Source organism: Notolepis coatsorum (genome assembly GCF_963971535.1).
Source record: "Notolepis coatsorum genome assembly, chromosome: 7".
Classification (NCBI taxonomy): Eukaryota; Metazoa; Chordata; class Actinopteri; order Aulopiformes; family Paralepididae; genus Notolepis; species Notolepis coatsorum.
In genome coordinates this window covers 1,371,143-1,397,695 of record NC_140171.1, presented here as the reverse complement: position 1 = coordinate 1,397,695, position 26,553 = coordinate 1,371,143, and the positions used below count along the sequence as shown (strand labels likewise).

The 26,553-nt window shown below is 42.1% G+C and overlaps 1 protein-coding gene across 1 annotated transcript in view; it reads right to left on the bottom strand.

Annotated features, from left to right (window-relative positions):
• Positions 1 to 409: 409 nt before the first annotated feature.
• Positions 410 to 26,553, bottom strand: part of zbtb45 (zinc finger and BTB domain containing 45) — a 39,952-nt gene continuing 13,808 nt past the window's right edge. The window contains exons 4-6 of the mRNA XM_084317858.1: positions 18,691 to 18,834; positions 8,251 to 8,512; positions 410 to 1,778 (exon numbers count right to left, since the gene is read on the bottom strand). Of these exons, the coding sequence (XP_084173984.1) occupies positions 1,306 to 1,778; positions 8,251 to 8,512; positions 18,691 to 18,834 (879 nt within the window). The 3' untranslated portion in view covers positions 410 to 1,305. The remainder of the gene's footprint in view (positions 1,779 to 8,250; positions 8,513 to 18,690; positions 18,835 to 26,553) is intronic.

Here is a 26,553-nt window from a genome sequence, read left to right as displayed (position 1 = left end):
CCCCCCCCCCCGTGTTCTCTCCACACTGCCCAGCAGGGATGCACTCTCAAGCGGATAACTGGGATGGGATAACGGGGCTGACACAACAGACAAGGCATACAGACCCTCATCGGAGTTTTAATTATATCGTTTATACCGTTTATTCCTCTCATATTGTTATATTCAGATGACATTTTATTGCCTATATTTATGTCTTTCTACCATTACCCTGCCCATACCTGCACCTCCCCTCCCCCCATGCGGTTATGACGCCCACGTTTCCCCCCAAAGGGGATCGATAAAAGGAACATCGTATCTTGTAATAATACCAGTAATAATATTATAATGTATAATAATAATACCAGGCTCAATACGCTATCGGTATTAGAGGTCCCCCCCCCCCCCCCCCCCCCCCAATGTAACACGGCAGAAATCCGAGCAAACCCACCTGGATTCCCGCCCTTTTCTCCTACATAAGGATGATGGAGGACGTTAGATCTCTCTCCGATAAGACGGGTAGATTTGATCGATCTGTACTACTAACTAACTAAACTTAACTAGTTCTTCTTCCTATTGCTCGGGAGAAGTGGGTGGATCGGACGACGGGAGCTCTCGATTGGCCGACACACCCCCCGGTGAAGATACATCATCATCATCATCCTCGGTGCATCCCGATTGGACAGACTTAGGTCAAAACATCTAAGATTAGCACAAAGAAGCATCGACGGGGAGGATCAAAGGATTGATTCAGGAATGGGCGCTCGCTCTCTCTGTCTCTGTCTCTCTCTCTCTCTCTCTCTCTGTCTCTCTCCCTCTCTCTCTCTCTCCCTCTCTGTCTCTCTCCCTCTGTCCGTCTCTCTCTCTGTCTTTCTCCCTCTCTCTCTCTCTCTCTCTCTCTCTCTCTGTGTCTCCCTCTCTCTCTGTCTCTCTCCCTCTCTGTCTCTCTCCCTCTGTCTGTCTCTCTCCCTCTCTCTCTCCCTCTGTCTGTCTCTCTCCCTGTCTCTCTCTCTCTCTCTCTCCCTGACTCCCTCTGTCTCTCTCCCTCTGTCTGTCTCTCTCCCTCTGTCTCTCTCTCCCTCTGTCTCTCTCTCCCTCTGTCTGTCTCTCTCTCTCTGTCTCTCTCCCTCTCTGTCTCTCACCCTCTGTCTGTCTCTCTCCCTCTCTCTCTCCCTCTGTCTGTCTCTCTCCCTGTCTCTCTCTCTCTCTCTCTCTCTCCCTGACTCCCTCTGTCTCTCTCCCTCCGTCTGTCTCTCTCCCTCTGTCTCTCTCTCTCTCTGTCTGTCTCTCTCTCTCTGTCTGTCTCTCCCTCTCTCTCTCTCTCTCTATCTAGGTAGAGGAAGCTCCGTGGCTGGGCATGTTGGCCATGTTACCCCCCATGCCACCCGGGCCGGCCATACCTGAGGGCCCCACCAGCGTCGGGGGGCTGTGCTTGCTAGGCGAGGTCATGCCAGGCCCGCGCCCCCCCTGGCCCTGCCCCCCCTGCCCCTGGCCCTGCCCCCCCTGGCCCTGCCCCCCCTGCCCCTGCCCCCCCTGCTGGGGGTTGTGGTGGGCGTGCTGCAGGGCGTGGCGCTCCAGCAGTGTGCGGTGCGTGAAGGCGCGGTGGCACACGGTGCACTGGAAGGTGCGCTCGGCGCGGTGCGTGCGCATGTGCACGTTGAGGGAGCTCTTCTGGGTGAAGCGCTTGCCGCAGACGGAGCACTGGAACGCCCGCACGCCCGTGTGGACCACCATGTGCTTCAGGAGGTAGTCACGCAGCGAGAAGGAGCGCCAGCAGATGGAGCACTGGTGAGGCTTCTGACCTGAGAGACACACAAACACATATATATATAAACATATATAAACACATATATATAAACATATATATAAACATATATATAAACACACTGGTGAGGCTTCTGACCTGAGAGACACACAAACACATATATATAAACATATATAAACATATATAAACACATATATATAAACACATATATATAAACATATATAAACACACTGGTGAGGCTTCTGACCTGAGAGACACAAACACATATATATATATAAACATATATATAAACATATAAACACACTGGTGAGGCTTCTGACCTGAGAGACACACAAACATATATATATAAACATATATATAAACATATAAACACACTGGTGAGGCTTCTGACCTGAGAGACACACAAACATATATATATAAACATATATAAACACATATATATAAACATATATAAACACATATATATATAAACATATATAAACACACTGGTGAGGCTTCTGACCTGAGAGACACACAAACACATATATATATATAAACATATATAAACACACTGGTGAGGCTTCTGACCTGAGAGACACACAAACACATATATATAAACATATATAAACACATATATATAAACATATATAAACACATATATATAAACATATATAAACACACTGGTGAGGCTTCTGACCTGAGAGACACACAAACACATATATATATAAACATATAAACACACTGGTGAGGCTTCTGACCTGAGAGACACATAAACATATATATATATAAACATATAAACACACTGGTGAGGCTTCTGACCTGAGAGACACACAAACACATATATATATATAAACATATATAAACACATATATATAAACATATATAAACACATATATATAAACACATATATATAAACATATATAAACACATATATATAAACATATATAAACACACTGGTGAGGCTTCTGACCTGAGAGACACACAAACATATATATATAAACATATATATAAACTAGAGGTGGGCATAGATTAATGTTTTTAATCTAGATTAATCTATCTGCAATCCTGGATTTAATCTAGATTAAAATGGCTAAAAAAAAAAAAAAAAAACCTGCCGAAGGCATTCAAAATATGTGTGTTCTACCCAAATAATTACCAGAAGTAAGTCCTTACTTTTTCTTTCCTCCTTATGTTTCTCAGGCCAGGTGGCCCATTACACCATGAGCCCATCTCCCGTTTCCAAAATGCATTACAGACTGTTAGAAAAAGCTGTTTTGCTATGATAATTGGTAATGAAATATCAAAATAATGTTCAATAAGATGTACTTGTGTTTAATAAGTTGTTTTATTCAGAAGTTAACACAAATAAATAATATTACCAGTACAGTACAGTATCTAGCACTCTCTCAGGAGCAAAACAGAAAGAATCATTTCAAACTTGAACTATGTGACATGGCTTGAATCAACTGCTCCAGTGGAGTTGCTCAGTGGCCAATGGTGTCAACTGTGGTTGTACTGGGCAGCTCCCAGGTGTGAATGGAACTGTATGAATGTGAAGCAGGGCGTTCCTGAAAAAGAGCATCTGTGCTCAGCAAACCTACCCTGGGTAAATAAAGGTAAAAAATACGCCGTTAACGGCCCAGCTCTAATATAAACACACTGGTGAGGCTTCTGACCTGAGAGACACAAACACATATATATATATATATAAACATATATATAAACACATTGGTGAGGCTTCTGACCTGAGAGACACAAACATATATATAAACATATATATAAACATATATATAAACATATAAAAACACTGGTGAGGCTTCTGACCTGAGAGACACAAACACATATATATATATAAACATATATATATAAACACATTGGTGAGGCTTCTGACCTGAGAGACACATAAACATATATATAAACATATATATAAACATATATATAAACATATAAAAACACTGGTGAGGCTTCTGACCTGAGAGACACAAACACATATATATATATAAACATATATATAAACACATTGGTGAGGCTTCTGACCTGAGAGACACATAAACATATATATAAACATATATATAAACACACTGGTGAGGCTTCTGACCTGAGAGACACATACACATATATATATAAACATATAAACACACTGGTGAGGCTTCTGACCTGAGAGACACATAAACATATATATATAAACATATAAACACACTGGTGAGGCTTCTGACCTGAGAGACACATAAACATATATATATAAACATATAAACACACTGGTGAGGCTTCTGACCTGAGAGACACATAAACATATATATATAAACATATAAACACACTGGTGAGGCTTCTGACCTGAGAGACACATAAACATATATATATAAACATATATATAAACACATATATAAACATATAAACACATTGGTGAGGCTTCTGACCTGAGAGACACATAAACCTATATATATAAACACATATATAAACATATAAACACACCGGTGAGGCTTCTGACCTGAGAGACACAAACATATATATATAAACATATATATAAACACATATATAAACACACTGGTGAGGCTTCTGACCTGAGACACACAAACATATATATATAAACATATATATAAACATATATATAAACACATATATAAACATATATATATAAACATATATATAAACATATAAACACACCGGTGAGGCTTCTGACCTGAGAGACACATAAACATATATATAAACACATATATAAACATATATATAAACATATAAACACACCGGTGAGGCTTCTGACCTGAGAGACACATAAACATATATATAAACATATATATAAACACATATATAAACATATATATAAACATATATATAAACATATAAACACACCGGTGAGGCTTCTGACCTGAGAGACACATAAACATATATATAAACATATATATACATTTTATTAACACTTTGGTTGCCTTGGGTTAAATTAATGATATACCATAGGTTGCCGGCTCTATTTGTCTATGGAGAAAGTCCCCTTCTTTGCAGGGCTATAACTTTTTAAATTCTATTGCTACATTGCCATTATTAGGGCCCATTCAAAGTCCTATATGTATTGTTCATTGTGTAGCAACGTTAAACTTTTTCATTCACATATTCATAGTAAAGTATGGTCTAATGTATAAGTATGTTTTCATCTCTTTCTGCAGCTTTCTCCAGAACGTGATATATAGCCCCAAATGCATTATATTGATGATGAAATACAGTTTGATGGCAATCAGCGCGATATAAAAAATTCCAACTAGACGTACTTCTAGAAGTTACTACACGTCATCTGATGTTGACCGGATGGGCGAGGGGGCGTTTATAATTCCGTGGGCAGCGTTATACCAATCATCTAATGTGGGTCAAATGTTGATAATAGCAGTTAGTATCGAAGACGGTAACGTTACACGCTCAAACTCACCCCAGTCTCCGCACGCCGTTGGGCGATCATCGTAGAGTAGAAATTCTATCATTATGGGATGGCGATTTACCCGGTCCATCTCCAGCTTGTATAATGGTATATACGTCCAAATCATGTTGTTTATCGAGTTATTGGCAATCGATCGCTATGTAGCGTGACGAGCCAGAGTCACGGGACATGTACCGAGTGGCCGGAAGCAATACGGACGTCTAGCACAACCTCTATGGCAAATCCTGTTTAAGCGATTGCGCCGATCGGCCACCAGATGGCGCTCCTGAACCGCCAGAGAGCTCAGTGGGTCCTGCTGGTGGATCTCAGGCCAGCGGAGGGGACATATGAATCCGATCGCAGATTTTTGAAATATTGATATAAGGACGACGTAAAGCGTCCTCCGGCAACTTGAGCATGGCCGGGAATGACGTCTAAAGACGGTTCCCGGCACCCAAAGTGTTAACAATTGTATGTATTGAGCCGTACTGTATTGTACCCATTCTGCAATCTGTTAAATAAAGTTTTCATTCATTCATTCATTCACACACACACATACACAGACACACAGTCATAAACACACACAGACACACACATAAGACACACAGATATAAACACACAGATAGACACACACGTAGGGCTGGGCGATAAAACGATAATTATCACAATATTAGGGAATTCGAAGCTTCGAGATTCGATTTTAATTCGAAGCTTCAAAGATTTTTTTTTATTTTTTATTATTACTTTTTATTTTTTTAATGTTGTGGGACTTGTACAGCACTTTGTTCCACTTTGTCAGTGCTGTAAAGTTTAAACCTTTTAAAATCTTAGACAAACTAAACACTTTGCTTCCATGAAATATTGTAAGCAGTCATTTGAGGCTTTATAAAAGCAGCACAATGAACACAAATCTGTCAGTGCCGAGTCCGACCTCATCTTAAATAACAAACAGCATTGCTTGTTGTAGTTAACAAAGAGAGGCAGTTGATTTTGCAAAAAAATAAAAATAAAAAATAAATTCATTTTTTTTTTACACAATCGAATTGTATTTTCATATTCGAATCCCATGCCCATCGAACGAAGCTTCGAAGCTTCGAAGTATTTAAGACAGCCCTACACAATATATTTTAATAATCGATAATAAAAAAATTGTGACCTGCAACAGGGCAGCTTTAAAACCAGACAGTGGACAGACTTGTCTTTCTTGCCTGCAACTTAAAGTAATGGCGTTGCTTGTCCAAATGACAATACTGACCAAATTGAGATTTCTTTTTCTCTAGTCCATTTATTTAGTTTGCTTTATAATTTAATATACAGTTTGAAACCGTCTGTACACAGTAGGCTACAGTAGGCCTACTGTATATCCATCGTTCAATATGAGAAAAAAATAAAAATGTTCATGTATACATTCACGTGTTATACCGTGGTGAATATAAGTATAGTTTCAGAGTGATCCTGGCTAATTCCAGAAAACGGTGCTATGGAGCAATACGTGAATTTTACTAAAAGCGTTGGCGTTTTTTGATGCTTTGATCGTCACCAACGGCAAACATTCTGGAGTACGTTATACATGGTCGTTGCGATCGAGCTGTGTAGGTGTCAACGTGGCAAATACCTTCTAGCCGTGACTCCTATGGCGGCTGTGTAGGTGTCAACGTGGCGAATACCTTCTAGCCATGACTCCTATGGACTTCTATTGCATAATTTTACTATCTATTCTATTCTACTATTTTATTGCACTGTATTACTGTGGAACAGCCTCCCCCTCAAAGTACGGGCCGCTCAGACCGTGCCGGTTTTTAGATCACTTTTAAAAACCTACCTGTTCTCCCTGGCCTCCTCCCCCCCACTTTTATTACATTCATTGTTTTACTGTGTTTTTAAATTTTATATCTTGCATCGTAATATTTTTCTCTTTTATCAACCTGCCTGTGAAGCACTTTGGTGCCAGCTGCCGCTGCCTAGAAATGTGCTATATAAATAAAAATGTACTTGACTTGACTTGACTTGACTATTATTTGACTCCGTCTATTACTTTTTATTACAGGTTCAAAACTGTCAGGTATTAAACTGTGTGGGTATCAAACAAGAGACGGTCAGGCTTTAAAACTGTGTAAGACCCAGGCCCAGAACTGCACCCTGAGAGAGGGAACTGCGCCCTGAGAGAGGGAACTGCGCCCTGGGTGGGAGGTTTGCCCTGAGTGGGAGGTTTGAAGGGTCAAAGTGGGTATCAAACAGGAGGGAAGACTGTCAGGTTTTAAACTGTGGATACCAAACAGAAGGTAAAGACGACTTTGAACTGTTGAACAGTAATCCAGAACTATTTTATTGCACTGTAAACATTTACTTTATCTAGGGCTGTCCCCGACTAAGGATTTGGTTAGTCGACTATTAGTAGACTAAAAAAAATAAATAAAAAAGTATAATATACGGTATATATATATTTTTTATCATTCCATTTGGGCTGTGGGGGGTGCTTAATGTCTGAAGGAGTCGACTGAAGGCTTCTTGTCCTCTGCAAAAGCATGCAATTGGTCCACTGATGGATACATCTTGATATGTGTCTAGTCTAGTGTGTTCATTAGATGGTGAAATCCTCTTTCAGTGCCTCTGTGCCTGTTTTCGTAGGCAGTTAGCCTCTGGTATGCGTGCCATTAGCGTTAGCCACGCTTCTAGGCCTCTTTTCTTTTGGAAAGAATGATAAATATATATATATAATTTCTTTTCTTTTTTTTGTATTCGACTAAGAGGTTGGCAGTCGACTACGGCTCCTTTCGACCGATTAGTCGACTATTCGACTAATAGGGGTCAGCCCTAATTTGATCGACTATATTCTACTATTTTATTGCACTATTTTACTCTGTCTATTCTATCTTACTCTTTTTATTATTGTCTCTTTAAAACTGAATCAAACCATAAACTAGGTGGCCTGTTGTGATGTTAGATCCTAATGTGAAAAACTGTGATTTTATACGTCTGCACTTTATGTGCTCATTTTATGCCCGTCTTTTTTCTGTTGTGAAGCACTTTGAGCTGCAGTTTCTGTATGAAAGGTGCTATACAAATAAAGTGTATTATTATTATTATTATTATTATTATGGCGGCGGTGTGGATCTGGACTCACCAGAGTGGATGAACATGTGCTTGCTGTAGTTCTTCCTGGAACGTAAGGATTTGCCACAGTGAGTGCAGTCGAAGGAGGTCTCGGATCCCTGGGAGGAAGGGGAGGGGCCCGCGGAGGTGGAGGGGGTGGGCGCCGGGGTCATGGGCGCCGGGGGAGGGGCCTGCTGGCCGGGCTCCGATCCCGCCATTCCGTCGATGCCCATGGGCCCGCCCACAAAGAACGGCGTGGGCTGCGATTGGCTCACTGGGTACTGGAACAGGAGCTGGGGAGGAACAGCGGAGAGAGAGAGAGACGTCTCTTTAACCCTTTCACTGTGACAATACAGACGGTTAACCCTTTCACTGCCACACGACAAAGGGTTAACCCTTTCACTACCACACTACAGAAGGTGAAGCCTTTACTATCACCAGTGTTGCGTTGCTGATTTCAAAGCTGGTTGCACCCGCGCATAAGCACAGAATAAAGACGATGCCTAATTGCCTCTACGAATGGAATGTAACACATTTCATTCACAAGTTTTGTGTGAATGTATCTGAGAACGTATTTTGAACACACCTGACGACCGATTAACCGTCTGTAGTGTGATAGTAAAGGGTTAACCGTCTGTAGTGTGATAGTAAAGAGTTAACCGTCTGTAGTGTGATAGTAAAGGGTTAACCGTCTGTAGTGTGGTAGTAAAGGGTTAACCGTCTGTAGTGTGGTAGTAAAGGGTTAACCGTCTGTAGTGTGATAGTAAAAGGGTAACCTTCTGTAGTGTGGTAGTAAAGGGTTAACCGTCTGTAGTGTGATAGTAAAGGGTTAACCGTCTGTAGTGTGATAGTAAAGGGTTAACCGTCTGTAGTGTGATAGTAAAGGGTTAACCGTCTGTAGTGTGATAGTAAAGGGTTAACCGTCTGTAGTGTGGTAGTAAAGGGTTAACCGTCTGTAGTGTGATAGTAAAAGGGTAACCTTCTGTAGTGTGGTAGTAAAGGGTTAACCGTCTGTAGTGTGATAGTAAAGGGTTAACCGTCTGTAGTGTGATAGTAAAGGGTTAACCGTCTGTAGTGTGATAGTAAAGGGTTAACCGTCTGTAGTGTGGTAGTAAAGGGTTAACCGTCTGTAGTGTGGTAGTAAAGGGTTAACCGTCTGTAGTGTGATAGTAAAGGGTTAACCGTCTGTAGTGTGGTAGTAAAGGGTTAACCGTCTGTAGTGTGGTAGTAAAGGGTTAACCGTCTGTAGTGTGGTAGTAAAGGGTCAACCGTCTGTAGTGTGGTAGTAAAGGGTTAACCGTCTGTAGTGTGATAGTAAAGGGTTAACCGTCTGTAGTGTGATAGTAAAGGGTTAACGTCTGTAGTGTGGTAGTAAAGGGTTAACGTCTGTAGTGTGGTAGTAAAGGGTTAACCGTCTGTAGTGTGACAGTAAAGGGTTAACCGTCTGTAGTGTAGTAGTAAAGGGTTAACCGTCTGTAGTGTGATAGTAAAGGGTTAACCTTCTGTAGTGTGGTAGTGAAAGGGTTAACGGTCACATGCAGTCGTCTGCGGAGAACTTTTCAATTGCAAATGTGGTCGAGGTCCCAACGCACCCCGGTCCTTAACACCGGCTATACGTGTGTTAATTACGACAGGAGAGCGGTTTCAATTGCAAATGGCGCTGGTGGTCGTCGATCACGCCCCCCTGAACTGAACCCGCATTTGTGTGTGATGAACAATGACGAAGATGGAACGTAAACACTGAGGTCAGTTTAAACGGTAAATGGCGCATTTATATAGAACTTAAAAAAAATAAAATTGGGTTCCTCACATTTGACCCGTTCACTAACACATTCATAACCTGCCTCAAAACCTCTGCTGCATTTACAGTAGATTAACTTTTTTTTTTTTTTTTCTGTTTCTGTGCTCGCATGTAATTTTAGCCATCTTAATTGTTAGTTTCATTATGCATTGTGTGTTGAGTACTGACTTTTAATAATTTTGTTTTGCAATAATAATTGTTTTTGTATGGTTATGGGGGTAGAACACATAGTAGCTTACTACAAAAACCTAGGGGTCCGCAAGGACGACTTCAAGCTAGAAATGGTAACAACAGATGAGGTACTCAATAAACTGAGCGCCCTCCAACCTAACAAGGCCACTGGCCATGACAACATCCCCTCCAAATTCCTCAGAGACTCAGCAGCCGCCATCACCCCAATCATCACACACATAATAAACCTCTCCATAAAACAGGGACACATCCCCAAGGACTTCAAAATTGCGAGGGTGACCCCTCTGCACAAAAAGGACAGCAAATTAGACCCAGGCAACTACCGCCCTGTTTCTATTCTCACCTCCATCTCGAAAGTCATGGAAAAAATAGTCTACGAACAGGTCGAAAAGTACCTAGCGGAAAAAAATCTAATCTACGAATTCCAATCTGGCTTCAGAACATCCCACTCCACTGACACATGCCTTCTCTATTTGAATGACCACATCAAACAAGAGGTGGACGCAGGCAAATACTGCGGCATGGTCATGCTGGACCTACAAAAGGCCTTTGACACGGTCAATCACTCCATTCTGATTGACAAGCTAAAAGCAATTGGTTTTGATAGTCTATCAGTGAGCTGGATGCAATCCTACCTTGAGGGGAGGGAACAGATGGTGGAGGTAAACGGTACCCTATCCCCCCCTCTCACAGTGAGCTGTGGTGTTCCACAAGGAAGCATACTAGGACCGCTACTGTTCCTAATTTATGCAAATGACATGTCGTCAGCTTGTGACTGCAACTTGTTCCTGTTTGCGGACGACTCAGCCCTGCTGGTCTCTGACAAGAACAAGTTACAGGTTGAAAAAACCCTCAGCTCTGAACTAGGCAGAATCTGCATATGGCTCGCTGATAACAAACTATCATTACACATGGGCAAAACAGAGTCCATTCTCTTCGGTTCAAATAACAAACTCAGCAAGACCGACGGCTTCTCAGTTACAGTGGGTGACAATATTGTCACAAGGAAAGATGAAATTACCTACCTGGGTTCCATCCTAGAGGCTAATCTCTCCTGTGACAAAATGGCATCCAATGTAATAAAAAAAGTCAACCAACGAACTCGATTCTTGTACCGGATCTCCTCTCTGGTAAACAAGAATACCCTGAAGACTCTGGCAGGAGCACTCATTCAGGGGTACTACGACTATGCTTGCACCTCATGGTACCAAAGCACCTCAAAGGCGCTAAAAACAAAATTACAAACATCTCAAAACAAACTGGTCAGACTACTGCTTGACCTTACTCCTAGAACCCACCTCACCCCTGCCCACTTTGACAACCTAGGATGGCTTAGAGTAGATGACAGAGTACAGCAACTTGCAATGGGCCTGGTCTACAAGATACACTACACGACCAAGGTACCCATGTACATGGCAAAATACTTCCCAAAGGTCAGTGAATACCACGATCACAACACCAGAGGGAGCTCCACAAATCATGTTAAACCCAGATTCGGCTCAAATAAGGGACTAACACGTTTCGCAATTATGCCACATCAATGTGGAACGCCCTACCCCAAAGCTGTAAAGGAATGTGGATCACTACCCACTTTCAAAACCTCTCTCAAGAGACACCTACGGGAGACTGCAATTCAACACTGGCCCCTGTAAATATCCTAACCCAACCCCCTCCAATGTACAGTCATTTACCTAGTATGGTTGTCAATAGTCCAATGTACAATTTTGTTTGTTTGTACAGAGTCCCCCCCCCCCCCCCCCTCAATGTACAGTTTTGCTTGTTTATACAATGTGCCCCCCCCCCCCCCCCCCCCCCTCCAATGTAAATTACCCAGTATGGTTGTCAATATCCCAGTGTACCCAACCCCCCCCCACCCAACCTCCTCCAATGTACAGTTTCTACGTCAAATGTATATACTCCCTTTTCTTGACACCTTCTGTATCACAAACAGTACTGTATTTGCAAATCTGGTATGTCATAAATGTATAGATTGTAGCAGTACTGACTATCTGTATGTCATGTATGTCATAATGTCCTGATGAATTGAAAATGGGGGACCCTGGTGTAAACAAGACGAAAGTCTTTCTCTGGTCTGCATCCCCTTAACAATTGTGTGTATTGAGCTGTACTGTATTGTACCCATTCTGCAATCTGTTAATAAAGTTTTCAATCAATCAATCAATCAATGGGGATCCGAATCAAATCAAATCAAACATCACAATGTTACAGAAGTATTTCACAGCTCTGTGTGTGTTAGAGCAGCAGAGACGTATGTATGTACGTGTAGAAGAGTCATATACTGTATCCAGGGGTGCGTTGGTCACGGGACGGGGTTGCACGGCGTTCCACCAGGTCTGTGAGCAGGAGCACGCGCGGGCACACAAGTATGCGCTGCGCTCGACTCATGCGCCAACTCGCCAAGTACCCACCGGGCTACCTTGCATAACAATAGCTCAGGTCGCCGCTCCAGTAGCACACCACATAGCGCGCTGAGTCGCAAATCGGTCGTCCCGGGTTGTCTCCCAGTCCCGCGACCATTTGCCGCATGTCTTCCCTACCTCTCCTCCCGTTCTCCCTCTCGCTCTTCTCTCTCCTCTCCTTCCTCTCTCTCCTCTCCCTCCTCTCCCTCCTCTCTCTCCTCTCTCCTCTCCCTCCTCTCCCTCCTCTCCCTCCTCTCTCTCCTCTCCCTCCTCTCTCTCCTCTCTCCTCTCCCTCCTCTCTCTCCTCTCTCCTCTCCCTCCTCTCCCTCCTCTCTCTCCTCTCCCTCCTCTCCCTCTTCTCTCTCCTCTCTCTCTCCTCTCTCTCCCTCCTCTCTCCTCTCCCTCCCCTCTCTCCTCTCCCTCCTCTCTCCTCTCCCTCCCCTCTCTCCTCTCCCTCCTCCCTCCTGTCTCCCTCCTCTCTCCTCTCCCTCTTCTCTCTCCTCTCGCTCTCTGCGTGGCCAGAAAAAGCTGAAAATGCTATAAATAAAAGTAAAAAAATAAATAAAAACAAATAGCTCAGGTCGTCAGGTGTGTTCAAATACGTCCTCCTCGGATACATTCACACAAAACTTGTGAATGAAATGTGTTACGTTCCATTCCTAGAGGCAATTAGGCATCGTCTTTATTCTGTGCGCACGCGAGGGAACATCTATGCGCATGCGCGGGAAAATCACCAACGCACCACTGACTGTCTCACCTGACTCACTCTGACCCTCGCCTTGCTTGTTGAGGTGTTGTTTTGTTTCCTTGTCTATCCGTTGGTTGTTTTTTCTGTTTATTCTATATTTTTCTTTGTTCTTAGCTATGTGAAGCACTTTGGTTGACAAGTGGCATGTCTAAATGTGCTATATAAATACATTTGATTGATTGATTGATTGATTGATTGTATCCCGAGCTCCGGGAGGGTCATCAAAGAGAAGCCGCCTATTCTCAGTCCTTGCCCCACAATGATGGAACGAACTACCCACCCCAGTTAGGACAGCCGAAACCTGTCCAATCTTTCACCGTCGACTAAAGACGCACTTCTTCAACCAATATCTTACATTTTTTTTTTAAATGAAAAAATAAAATAAAATCTAACCCTAACTAACCTTACTGTCATGCACTTGTCCTAATAAACTAACCTACACTGTAGCACTCAACACTTGATGAACATTGTTGCTCAGCTGATAGAGTTGTACCCTTCCTGATGACTTGTCGTACAGAACTTGTAAGTCGCTTTGGATAAAAGCGTCAGCTAAATGACTAAATGTAAATGTAATAATGTATTAAGAGCCGAATGAGTCATATTATTGTATCTATTAGAGCTGAAAGAGTCATATACTGTATGTACAGAAAGAAGCATTTCATACAAAGGTATTCTGTATTTCTGTATGACAACTAATAAAGAAACGTGAAACTTGAACTATTAGAGCAGAATGATGTGGACAAAAAATGGTGGCAGAGAGGAGTAGTGTATAATTATAATTATTATGATGTTGGTTTAGATGTCTTTAGAAGTCAAACGGTAGCAGGAGTCTAATAAAGAAAAATAATTAAATGAGGAGGGAGAGGAGAGAGAGAGAGAGGAGAGAGGGGGGGACTGGGAGAGAGAGAGAGAGAGAGGAGGGAGAGGAGAGGAGGGAGAGGAGAGAGGAGAGAGAGGAGAGAGAGGAGAGAGAGAGAGAGAGGGAGAGAGAGGGAGAGAGAGAGAGAAGAGAGGAGAGAGAGAGAGAGAGGGAGAGGAGAGAGAGGAGAGAGAGAGAGAGAGAGAGAGAGGGAGGGAGAGGAGAGAGAGGAGGGAGAGAGACCCAAAAACTCCTGAACAAGGCTAAATAGAAAGAGAATAGATCAGAGAGAGAGGGAGGGAGGAGGTAAAGCGCCCCTGTAGGGGGTATAGTGAAGACAGAGGGATTATGTGTGTGTATCCTCTACATTTAATTCTAGGTGGCTCTCACGAGGAGGTCTCTCTCTCTCTCTCTCTCTCTCTCTCTCTCTCTCTCTCTCTCTCTCTCTCTCTCTCTCTCTCTCTCTCTCTCTCTCTCTCTCTCTCTCTCTCTCTCTCTCTCTCTCTCTCTCTCTCTCTCTCTCTCTCTCTCTCTCTCTCTCTCTCTCTCTCTCTCTCTCTCTCTCTCTCTCTCTCTCTCTCTCTCTCTCTCTCTCTCTCTCTCTCTCTCTCTCTCTCTCTCTCTCTCTCTCTCTCTCTCTCTCTCTCTCTCTCTCTCTCTCTCTCTCTCTCTCTCTCTCTCTCTCTCTCTTCTCTCTCTCTCTCTCTCTCTCTCTCTCTCTCTCTCTCTCTCTCTCTCTCGTGTAACTAGTTGTGTCTGGTGACTTCGCTCTGGGAGGTGCAGCCAGTGTGGACATGTTGGATAATTATTTCACAATTATACCTCGTTTCTGTTCAAGATGTGTGAATGACCTTGTTGCTATATTACAATGACAGTAGACTCCTGTATATTTTTACTGTACATTTTATTCTATTCTTATTCTTAGGCAATTTGTTTTGTTATTCTTATTCGTGACGTGTGTTCCGTCTAAATGTTTAATGTGAGCGATTTGTAGTGTCAAATGTCCCTCGGGATAATTAAAGTATTTCTACTCTATTCTATTCTGAAGAGACTAGGAGAGTAAATATTAACCTCATGTGGTCAGACGTTATGCATCACCTCCCGCCTGGACTACTGTAATGGAGTCCTGTCTGGTCACCTAGCAACACCCTGGACAACAGACTCCTGGACTACAGTAATGGAGTCCTGTCTGGTCACCTAGCAACACCCCGGACAACAGACTCCTGGACTACAGTAATGGAGTCCTGTCTGGTTACCTAGCACACCCCGGACAACAGACTCCTGGACTACAGTAATGGAGTCCTGTCTGGTTACCTAGCAACACCCTGGACAACAGACTCCTGGACTACAGTAATGGAGTCCTGTCTGGTTACCTAGCAACACCCTGGACAACAGACTCCTGGACTACAGTAATGGAGTCCTGTCTGGTTACCTAGCAACACCCTGGACAACAGACTCCTTGACTACTGTAATGGAGTCCTGTCTGGTTACCTAGCAACACCCTGGACAACAGACTCCTGGACTACAGTAATGGAGTCCTGTCTGGTCACCTAGCAACACCCCGGACAACAGACTCCTGGACTACAGTAATGGAGTCCTGTCTGGTCACCTAGCAACACCCTGGACAACAGACTCCTGGACTACAGTAATGGAGTCCTGTCTGGTCACCTAGCAACACCCTGGACAACAGACTCCTTGACTACTGTAATGGAGTCCTGTCTGGTTACCTAGCAACACCCTGGACAACAGACTCCTGGACTACAGTAATGGAGTCCTGTCTGGTTACCTAGCAACACCCTGGACAACAGACTCCTGGACTACAGTAATGGAGTCCTGTCTGGTTACCTAGCAACACCCTGGACAACAGACTCCTGGACTACAGTAATGGAGTCCTGTCTGGTTACCTAGCAACACCCTGGACAACAGACTCCTGGACTACAGTAATGGAGTCCTGTCTGGTTACCTAGCAACACCCTGGACAACAGACTCCTGGACTACAGTAACGGGCATTTTTTTTAACCATTTTCGGCCGATATGTTCGGGTGGCCGAATATTCGGTGCATCCCTAATAAACACTTTTTAAGTCAACACCATATTTTATTTTTTTATTTATCACTAAAAGATTCGCACTACACCTCATTATTGCATTTTGTTTGCATTTTGTACTTTAGTTTTGTATATTGTATATTTTGTATAGTGTTTGGTCTTTACTCTTTTTACTTTTTTTTTACTGTATGAAGCATAATCTTAGGAGGCTCATACAGAACCAAGCATTTCACTGTAATGTACATGTAGGCTACCTTATATGTGACAAATAAAACAGAACTTGAACTTGAACCGAGTCTGGAGTGGAGGTCATAAATACTTCGGGAGAAAAAGAGTTGCTTTTTCCTTCCTGCTAACAGACCGGGGGTCAGTGGATTCCCACCGGGCACCTCCTCCATCACAGACCGAGCTGATCTGAGACCAGCCCAAACAGCAGATTTAACCCTTTCACTACCACACTACAGAAGGTTAACCCTTTCACTACCACACTACAGACGGTTAACCTTTCACTACCACACTACAGAAGGTTAACCCTTTACTATCACACTACAGAAGGTTAACCTTTCACTACCACACTACAGAAGGTTAACCCTTTCACTACCACACTACAGAAGGTTAACCCTTTACTATCACACTACAGAAGGTTAACCTTTCACTACCACACTACAGAAGGTTAACCCTTTACTATCACACTACAGAAGGTTAACCTTTCACTACCACACTACAGAAGGTTAACCCTTTACTATCACACTACAGAAGGTTAACCTTTCACTACCACACTACAGAAGGTTAACCCTTTCACTACCACACCACAGAAGGTTAACCCTGTCACTACCACACTACAGACGGTTAACCTTTCACTACCACACTACAGAAGGTTAACCCTTTCACTACCACACTACAGACGGTTAACCTTTCACTACCACACTACAGAAGGTTAACCCTTTCACTACCACACTACAGAAGGTTAACCCTTTCACTACCACACTACAGACGGTTAACCTTTCACTACCACACTACAGAAGGTTAACCCTTTCACTACCACACTACAGACGGTTGACCTTTCACTACCACACTACAGAAGGTTAACCCTTTCACTACCACACTACAGAAGGTTAACCCTTTCACTACCACACTACAGACGGTTAACCTTTCACTACCACACTACAGAAGGTTAACCCTTTCACTACCACACTACAGACGGTTAACCTTTCACTACCACACTACAGAAGGTTAACCCTTTCACTACCACACTACAGAAGGTTAACCCTTTACTACCACACTACAGAAGGTTAACCCTTTCACTACCACACTACAGAAGGTTAACCTTTCACTACCACACTACAGAAGGTTAACCCTTTCACTGCCACACTACAGAAGGTTAACCTTTCACTACCACACTACAGACGGTTAACCTTTCACTACCACACTACAGAAGGTTAACCCTTTCACTGCCACACTACAGAAGGTTAACCTTTCACTACCACACTACAGACGGTTAACCCTTTCACTGCCACACTACAGGTTAACCTTTCACTACCACACTACAGACGGTTAACCTTTCACTACCACACTACAGACGGTTAACCTGTGTTCGCCAGAGGTGTGATTTAGCTCGTCTTGTCCAACTGATCAATAACAGCCGTTTACGTATCGCGTGCGTGGCCCATGATTAAGGGCCCCCCCCACGTGTCCCCCGATAACAGAGCGATATTCAATTATGGTTCAGAAAATCGGTGGGAAAGGGGTATTTGTGTTCCTTCTTATACCGTTGTAAATCGATACCTCTGTAACCATGGCAACCACACAACCTTCCCCCACTAAGGCAGGTAGCGTTAGTTACTGCTGTGAAGGCATCACTGAGGTATCATGAACTAGGGATAAAATATCATATCACTATATTATTTTCTTTCTATTCTAATACTATTCTTACATGATAGTAGGGCTGACCTCGAATAGTCGACTAATCGATCGAAAGGAGCCGTAGTCCTCTGCTGTCTTCAGCTGGACCAGAGCTGAGAAGCCACTTTCACAAAGATAGGTAGTGCAAAAAAATAAAATAATAATAATATATATATATTTTTTTGTATATAATTGTTTTTCGATTAGTCGACTAATCGAAAAAATAAATCGACAGATTAGTCGACTACCAAAATAGTCATTAGTTGCAGCCCTAGCGCACATACCATCGAGGCTAACTGCCTAAGAAAACGGGCACAGAACGAGGATTTCACACACTAGATATATATCAAGACGTATCCATCAGTGGACCAATTGCCAGATTAGCCTTCAGTCGACTTCTTCAGACAGTCGGGGGGGCAGGCCTAGGTGACTGTATTTAGTTTCGCAGTAGAGATCCATACCTTTGCATGGATCCTCGACGGTGGACAAGGAGGAGAACCCACCTGGTTGTTGATGTTCTGCGTGGGCGGCGGGGGGGAGAGGGGCTTGTTGCCCCCCCGCCCTCGGGGGTTGAAGGGCATGGTCTGGGGCGGCTCGCTCTGGGGCCAGAAGCTCTCGGAGAACACGCCCTGCTCGTCGTAGAAGTCCTGGAACACACGGCCAAACAAACACACGCATCCCCTCAGTCCACAGCGGGGGAAACATCCATACAGCGATATATATCGTGATACTTTGCGTGCCGAATATTATATCGACACGACGACCGGCACAAAGTATCAATGTTTCTTTCGCTTGACAATCCCATTTTACTGCAATAAAAAACATCATTAGATTAAACAGATTATGTAAAATTATCTTATTAGATTAAACATATGATGTAAAATGATCTTATTAGATGAAACAGATGATGGAGATATTAAAATTATCTTGTTAGATGAAACAGATGATGTTGTAGATATTAAAATGATCTTGTTAGATGAAACAGATGATGTAGATATTAAAATTATCTTATTAGATGAAACAGATGATGTAGATATTAAAATGATCTTGTTAGATGAAACAGATGATGTAGATATTAAAATGATCTTATTAGATGAAACAGATGATGTAGATATTAAAATGACCTTGTTAGATGAAACAGATGATGTAGATATTAAAATGATCTTATTAGATGAAACAGATGATGTAGATATTAAAATGACCTTGTTAGATGAAACAGATGATGTAGATATTAAAATGATCTTGTTAGATGAAACAGATGATGTAGATATTAAAATGATCTTATTAGATGAAACAGATGATGTAGATATTAAAATGATCTTATTAGATGAAACAGATGATGTAGATATTAAAATGATCTTGTTAGATGAAACAGATGATGTAGATATTAAAATGATCTTATTAGATGAAACAGATGATGTAGATATTAAAATGATCTTGTTAGATGAAACAGATGATGTAGATATTAAAATGATCTTGTTAGATGAAACAGATGATGTAGATATTAAAATGATCTTGTTAGATGAAACAGATGATGTAGATATTAAAATGATCTTGTTAGATGAAACAGATGATGTAGATATTAAAATGATCTTGTTAGATGAAACAGATGATATTCTTATTGCAGATGTTGAATGTTTTCCATTGGGGACATGATTTGCAGTTGAAAAGGTAATAAATCACAACATATCGTGGTATTACAATATCATGACTCTAGTATTGTGATGATAATATCATATCGTGGGGTTAAAGGACTGATTACCGTTCACGTTTGTTCACATACAGTAGGTTACATTTAGAAATGGTCTCGTTTGGTAAATGTCAACAATGCCGCTGTTGAGACCAAACAGCTTCACGTCAGTAGTTTTCACCTGTAACTTCTACAAGGTACCAAAGGCTGCCTTTCTGCCATCTTCTACAAGTTACCAAAGACCTTTCCGTCATCTTCTACAAGTTACCAAAGACTGCCGTTCTGTCATCTTCTACAAGTTACCAAAGACCTTTCTGTCTTCTTCTACAAGTTACCAAAGGCTGCCTTTCTGTCGTCTTCTACAAGTTACCAAAGACTGCCTTTCTGTCGTCTTCTACAAGTTACCAAAGACTGCCTTTCTGTCATCTTATACAAGTTACCAAAGACTGCCTTTCTGTCGTCTTCTACAAGTTACCAAAGGCTGCCTTTCTGTCATCTTCTACAAGTTACCAAAGGCTGCCTTTCTGTCGTCTTCTACAAGTTACCAAAGGCTGCCTTTCTGTCGTCTTCTACAAGTTACCAAAGGCTGCCTTTCTGTCGTCTTCTACAAGTTACCAAAGGATACCTTTCTGTCATCTTCTATAAGTTACCAACGGCTGCCTTTCTGTCGTCTTCTACAAGTTACCAAAGACTGCCTTTCTGTCTTCTTCTACAAGTTACCAAAGACTGCCTTTCTGCCGTCTTCTACAAGTTACCAAAGACCTTTCCGTCATCTTCTACAAGTTACCAAAGACTGCCTTTCTGTCATCTTCTATAAGTTACCAACGACTGCCTTTCTGTCATCTTCTACAAGTTACCAAAGGCTGCCTTTCTGTCGTCTTCTACAAGTTACCAAAGACTGCCGTTCTGTCATCTTCTACAAGTTACCAAAGACCTTTCTGTCATCTTCTACAAGTTACCAAAGACTGCCTTTCTGTCATCTTCTATAAGTTACCAAAGACTGTCTTTCTGTCGTCTTCTTCAAGTTACCAAAGGCTGCCTTTCTGTCGTCTTCTACAAGTTACCAAAGGCTGCCTTTCTGTCGTCTTCTACAAGTTACCAAAGACTGCCTTTCTGTCATCTTCTACAAGTTACCAACGACTGCCTTTCTGTCATCTTCTACAAGTTACCAACGACTGCCTTTCTGTCATCTTCTACAAGTTACCAAAGGATACCTTTCTGTCATCTTCTACAAGTTACCAAAGGCTGCCTTTCTGTCGTCTTCTACAAGTTACCAAAGACTGCCTTTCTGTCATCTTCTACAAGTTACCAAAGGCTGCCTTTCTGTCGTCTTCTACAAGTTACCAAAGGCTGCCTTTCTGTCTTCTTCTACAAGTTACCAAAGACTGCCTTTCTGTCATCTTCTACAAGTTACCAAAGGCTGCCTTTCTGTCATCTTCTACAAGTTACCAACGATTGCCTTTCTGTCATCTTCTACAAGTTACCAACGACTGCCTTTCTGTCATCTTCTACAAGTTACCAACAACTGCCTTTCTGTCATCGTCTACAAGTTACCAAAGGCTGCCTTTCTGTCATCTTCTACAAGTTACCAAAGGCTGCCTTTCTGTCATCTTCTACAAGTTACCAAAGGCTGCCTTTCTGTCGTCTTCTACAAGTTACCAACGACTGCTTTTCTGTCGTCTTCTACAAGTTACCAAAGGCTGCCTTTCTGTCGACTTCTACAAGTTACCAAAGACTGCCTTTCTGTCATCTTCTACAAGTTACCAAAGGCTGCCTTTCTGTCGTCTTCTACAAGTTACCAAAGACTGCCTTTCTGTCTTCTTCTACAAGTTACCAAAGGCTGCCTTTCTGTCGTCTTCTACAAGTTACCAAAGACTGCCTTTCTGTCATCTTCTACAAGTTACCAAAGGCTGCCTTTCTGTCATCTTCTACAAGTTACCAAAGACTGCCTTTCTGTCATCTTCTACAAGTTACCAAAGGCTGCCTTTCTGTCATCTTCTACAAGTTACCAAAGACTGCCTTTCTGTCATCTTCTACAAGTTACCAAAGGCTGCCTTTCTGTTACCAAAGGCTGCCTTTCTGTCGTCTTCTACAAGTTACCAACGACTGCCTTTCTGTCATCTTCTACAAGTTACCAAAGGCTGCCTTTCTGTCGTCTTCTACAAGTTACAAACGACCGCCTTTCTGTCGTCTTCTACAAGTTACCAAAGACTGCCTTTCTGTCTTCTTCTACAAGTTACCAAAGGCTGCCTTTCTGTCGTCTTCTACAAGTTACCAAAGACTGCCTTTCTGTCTTCTTCTACAAGTTACCAAAGGATACCTTTCTGTCGTCTTCTACAAGTTACCAAAGACTGCCTTTCTGTCGTCTTCTACAAGTTACCAAAGGCTGCCTTTCTGTCATCTTATACAAGTTACCAAAGGCTGCCTTTCTGTCATCTTCTACAAGTTACCAAAGGCTGCCTTTCTGTCGTCTTCTACAAGTTACCAAAGGCTGCCTTTCTGTCGTCTTCTACAAGTTACCAAAGGCTGCCTTTCTGTCATCTTATACAAGTTACCAAAGGCTGCCTTTCTGTCATCTTCTACAAGTTACCAAAGACATTTCTGTCATCTTCTACAAGTTACCAAAGACTGCCTTTCTGTCATCTTCTACAAATCAAATCAAATTTATTTATAAGGCCCGACAACACACGTTAATGTCCCCATGGGCCGTACATGTCTTCTTTAAACAAGTCAAGAAGAAAACATAACAATAAGTCAAGAACAGAACAAGAACACCATAAGGTCAAAATTTTTTAAAATAAATGCAAATAAATGAAAGAATGCAAGCACTCCCAGACATACCCCACGTGAAGGTAAGGAAAAACTCACTAAAACCTAACAATAGGGAAAAATGCTCCACAGGCAGTGTGGAGGAGAGAAACCTTAGAAGGGCCATTCAAGGGGGGATCTCCCTTCTTAGATGTCGGTGATAGTAGTGTTGCAGACTAACAGTTGGTAAGCATGCACTCAAGTGTGTAGTGAAACACAGATGAGTGCATGCAATAGCAACTGAACATTTTGAAAGATTAAAGATAGAGCCGATAGCGATAGCAACTGAACATTTTGAAAGATTAAAGATAGAGCCGATAGCGATAGCAACTGAACATTTTGAAAGATTAAAGATAGAGCCGATAGCGATAGCAACTGAACATTTTGAAAGATTGAAGATACAAGTTACCAAAGACATTTCAAAATAACTGGAGAAAAGCGCCGTGGCTCAACACGAGCTGAAACTACTGTTAGAGCGTGAGGGGGAGGAGGGGCGGAGCGCAGCGCTGTGAAGGAAGGGTGCGCTGCATTTACAACACAAGACAAAATGAGAGCAACACGGCATGCGGCACAATAATCGCTTATCTGGATTCTCTTTTTTTCATGATTGTGGGAAGCCAAAATCGTAATTGAAACTTAGTTGTAAGCAGCGATGTGTATTGTGACTAACTGACAAAACACGACAAATGAATTTAAAAAAAGAAAAAGCATGATGCTGCCAGACATAATCGACAACACAAATCTATTAGGTCTAACATGCTCAGCAGAAAGACTGCTTGTTGTAAGAACCATTGAAAGGCTTGGTCTAATATGCCTAATAACAAAATATATTTAAAATACATAAATAAGGAGGCATCAGTAATACAATACAGAGATGCTGAAATGTGAGGAACAAATTGTAAATCGCTTTGGATAAAAGTGCTATATAAATGCACCATTTACCATAATATTTGGCATTACCCAACTACCGTATTGAAAAAGGGGCATCGTCTTATTTTCGTTTGACGGAGAACATCCATAGCTGTGAGACCGGCAGTAGTGTCAGTTGTGCAGTCTGTTTACCTTTCCTGATGAGACCGTGTTGCACAAAGTACTGAGTAACGTGATGCCGCCCAACACTGATCAAGTTGTTAGACTGTGGTAATTCCATGTACGAATAAATAAATGATGATGAGGTCACAGAGAAGATGTACCTTAATTACAATCAATAGCAAATCTCAAAACTCAAACACTTTCACTAACCAACACAGTCTCCTAAACCTAAACCCTAACCATCCAATACAGAATAACCAATAACCTCCAATACAGAATAACCAATAACCTCCAATACAGAATAACCAATAACCTCCAATACAGAATAACCATAAACCTCCAATACAGAATTATTGTATTGTATATACCCACTTTAAACACATAAGAACAGGTCACTTTAAAGGAAAGAAAACGGGTCACTTTAAGGAAAAAACATAACTGGATGTTTTTGTATAGTAATATAGTTAGGATAGCATAGTGACATAGAGTATAACTGTATATTGTATAGTAGTGTACATAGGACTAGGGATGCACCGAAATTCTTGGCCGAAACCGATACCGAAAATAGGAAACAGTTGGCCGAAAACCGAATGCCGAAAGGCCGAAAATGATTAATATAAATATATATGTTTTTTTTTCTTTTTTTAGCTACCTGATTATGGCTAAACTCAACTTAAATAATATTAATAATCACTATTATGGGCCCATAAAACATTTATTCAGCACTTTTGAATGCATACATTAATTCCAGACTGTTAAGACTAAAAGACTACAACGATTGATGACGACTTCCTGTCCTCGCATTTCCATTTCCGGTTTAACGATACATTTTCAACAACAGATTGCTGCTAATTAAACACTTCATTTAAACGGAGTAACGTTAACGTTATGTCGAGTTCATACGTGTAGTGTAGTATGAACTCGTCATAACGTTAATGTAGGTGCCTAAATGCCTAGTCTGGTAATTAAGAGTAATTTCAGTTAATAGCAGTTAATAGAAAAGCATTTTTGCCTTGTATTTCATAGGATAAATAGATGGATATTATTATTATAGAAGTTAAAATGTTTTCTTTGTTGTTAGTTTGTTTCTTACAGGATATTTGGCTGATAGGCCGAGGGACTTTTAGTTTGACAGGATAACGGTGATGTCATTGATTACTGTCAGCTGCGGCAAGGTGACAGCTTTTGGTTTAGAAAGAAAACAACGCAGATTTTACCGGTGTTCAGGCCAAGTGATGAGAGAGTGGAGCCAGACAGTTTTTAGATCTCTCTCTCTGGATAAACTTTGTTAATCTCGCTGCTCTATATATAATTAGGAAACAAGAACGTGTAAACCCGAGTTGGACATTAAATAGTTGATACTACTTCGTGGTCGGTGCTTTTCTTGTGCGTGGATATGGAACGGGAGGATTCAAAGACTGAGAGCGTCTGAAGCGTACGGCATCAACAAGTTTCGGATACTACATTTTGTCTAAAAACTGTCTGGCTCCACTCTCTCAAACTACAGTTTCTGTTGCAGTACACAAGTGGACAACCACATGAGCTGGTCAAAAGCTGCATTCACATGGAGCCTACTGCAGGCTATACCAAAGCTAAACAAATGCTGAAACAGTTCTTCGGCGACGACTTCAAGATAGCGGAAGCCTACATCAAAGAGGCTCTGGAGTGGCAGACAATCAAGCCTGAAGACGGTGCAGCATTACAGTCATTTGCATTGTACCTCACAGGCTGCTCCAACACAATGACGGATATAAGCTACATGGAGGACTTGGAAAACGCATCCAACATAAGAGCGCTGGCTAATAAGCTACCGTACAGACTCAGAGAATCTTGGAGAAGACACGCCTGCGACTTACAAGAAAGAACCAACAAAAGGGCAAGGTTCAAGGATTTCGTAGACTTCGTCAACAAGCAAGTTAGATACGCTCTACACCCGCTCTACGGAAACATAAAGGACAACACTACAGCCACAAAAGAACCAAGTCAACAGAGAACAAAAGAATACAAGACAAGGACACACAAGTCACAAAAGGTGTACGCTACAGCAGTTGACTCCCCCAAGGCTGAAATGACTAGAGGCATGAAGGAGAGCGACGAACGTGCAACACCAAAGACTCCAACCGCTGCAGTGGACGCAAACAGCAAGCCCTGTGGCTATTGCAACGGAGAGCAGCATACCCTTACAGTTTGTAGAAAACTCAAGAGCAAACCACACAAAGAGAAGATAGACTTTCTAAAAGGCAAAGGTCTATGTTTTTCATGTTTGAAACATGGTCACATGAGTAACAGCTGCACAGATAAAGTGCAGTGTCAAGAATGCTCTCGACAACACCCCACACTGCTTCACTACAACTTTAAAGATCGCTCTAAAGACTCTCAAGAGGAAGCGAAGTCAACGGAACAAGAAGTGACAAGTGCTCTTGTACAAATGATGGAGGCCTTCGGTGTCACTGGGGCCGGAAAGGAGGATTGCGCCCTCTCGATTATTCCAGTGCGCGTCAAGGCACAGAAGGGAACCAAGGAAGTAACGACGTACGCGTTTCTGGACCCGGGTAGCTCAGCTACTTTTGCCTCAGAGTCGCTGATCTCACAACTGAACATGGATGGACGCAAAGCAAGCATCTTGCTGCGAACAATGGGATCAGAATCTGTTGTGGACACAAATATTGTGAATGGACTGGAAATAAGCAGCCTGGATGGAAAACAATTCATCGAGCTTCCAGAGGTGTTTTCTCGGAAAACCATTCCCGTCTCCAAGGAGAACATTCCCCGGCAAGAGGATGTCAGCCGATGGCCTCACCTAAAGGAGGTGAAGCTTCCCACTATCCAAGCTCAG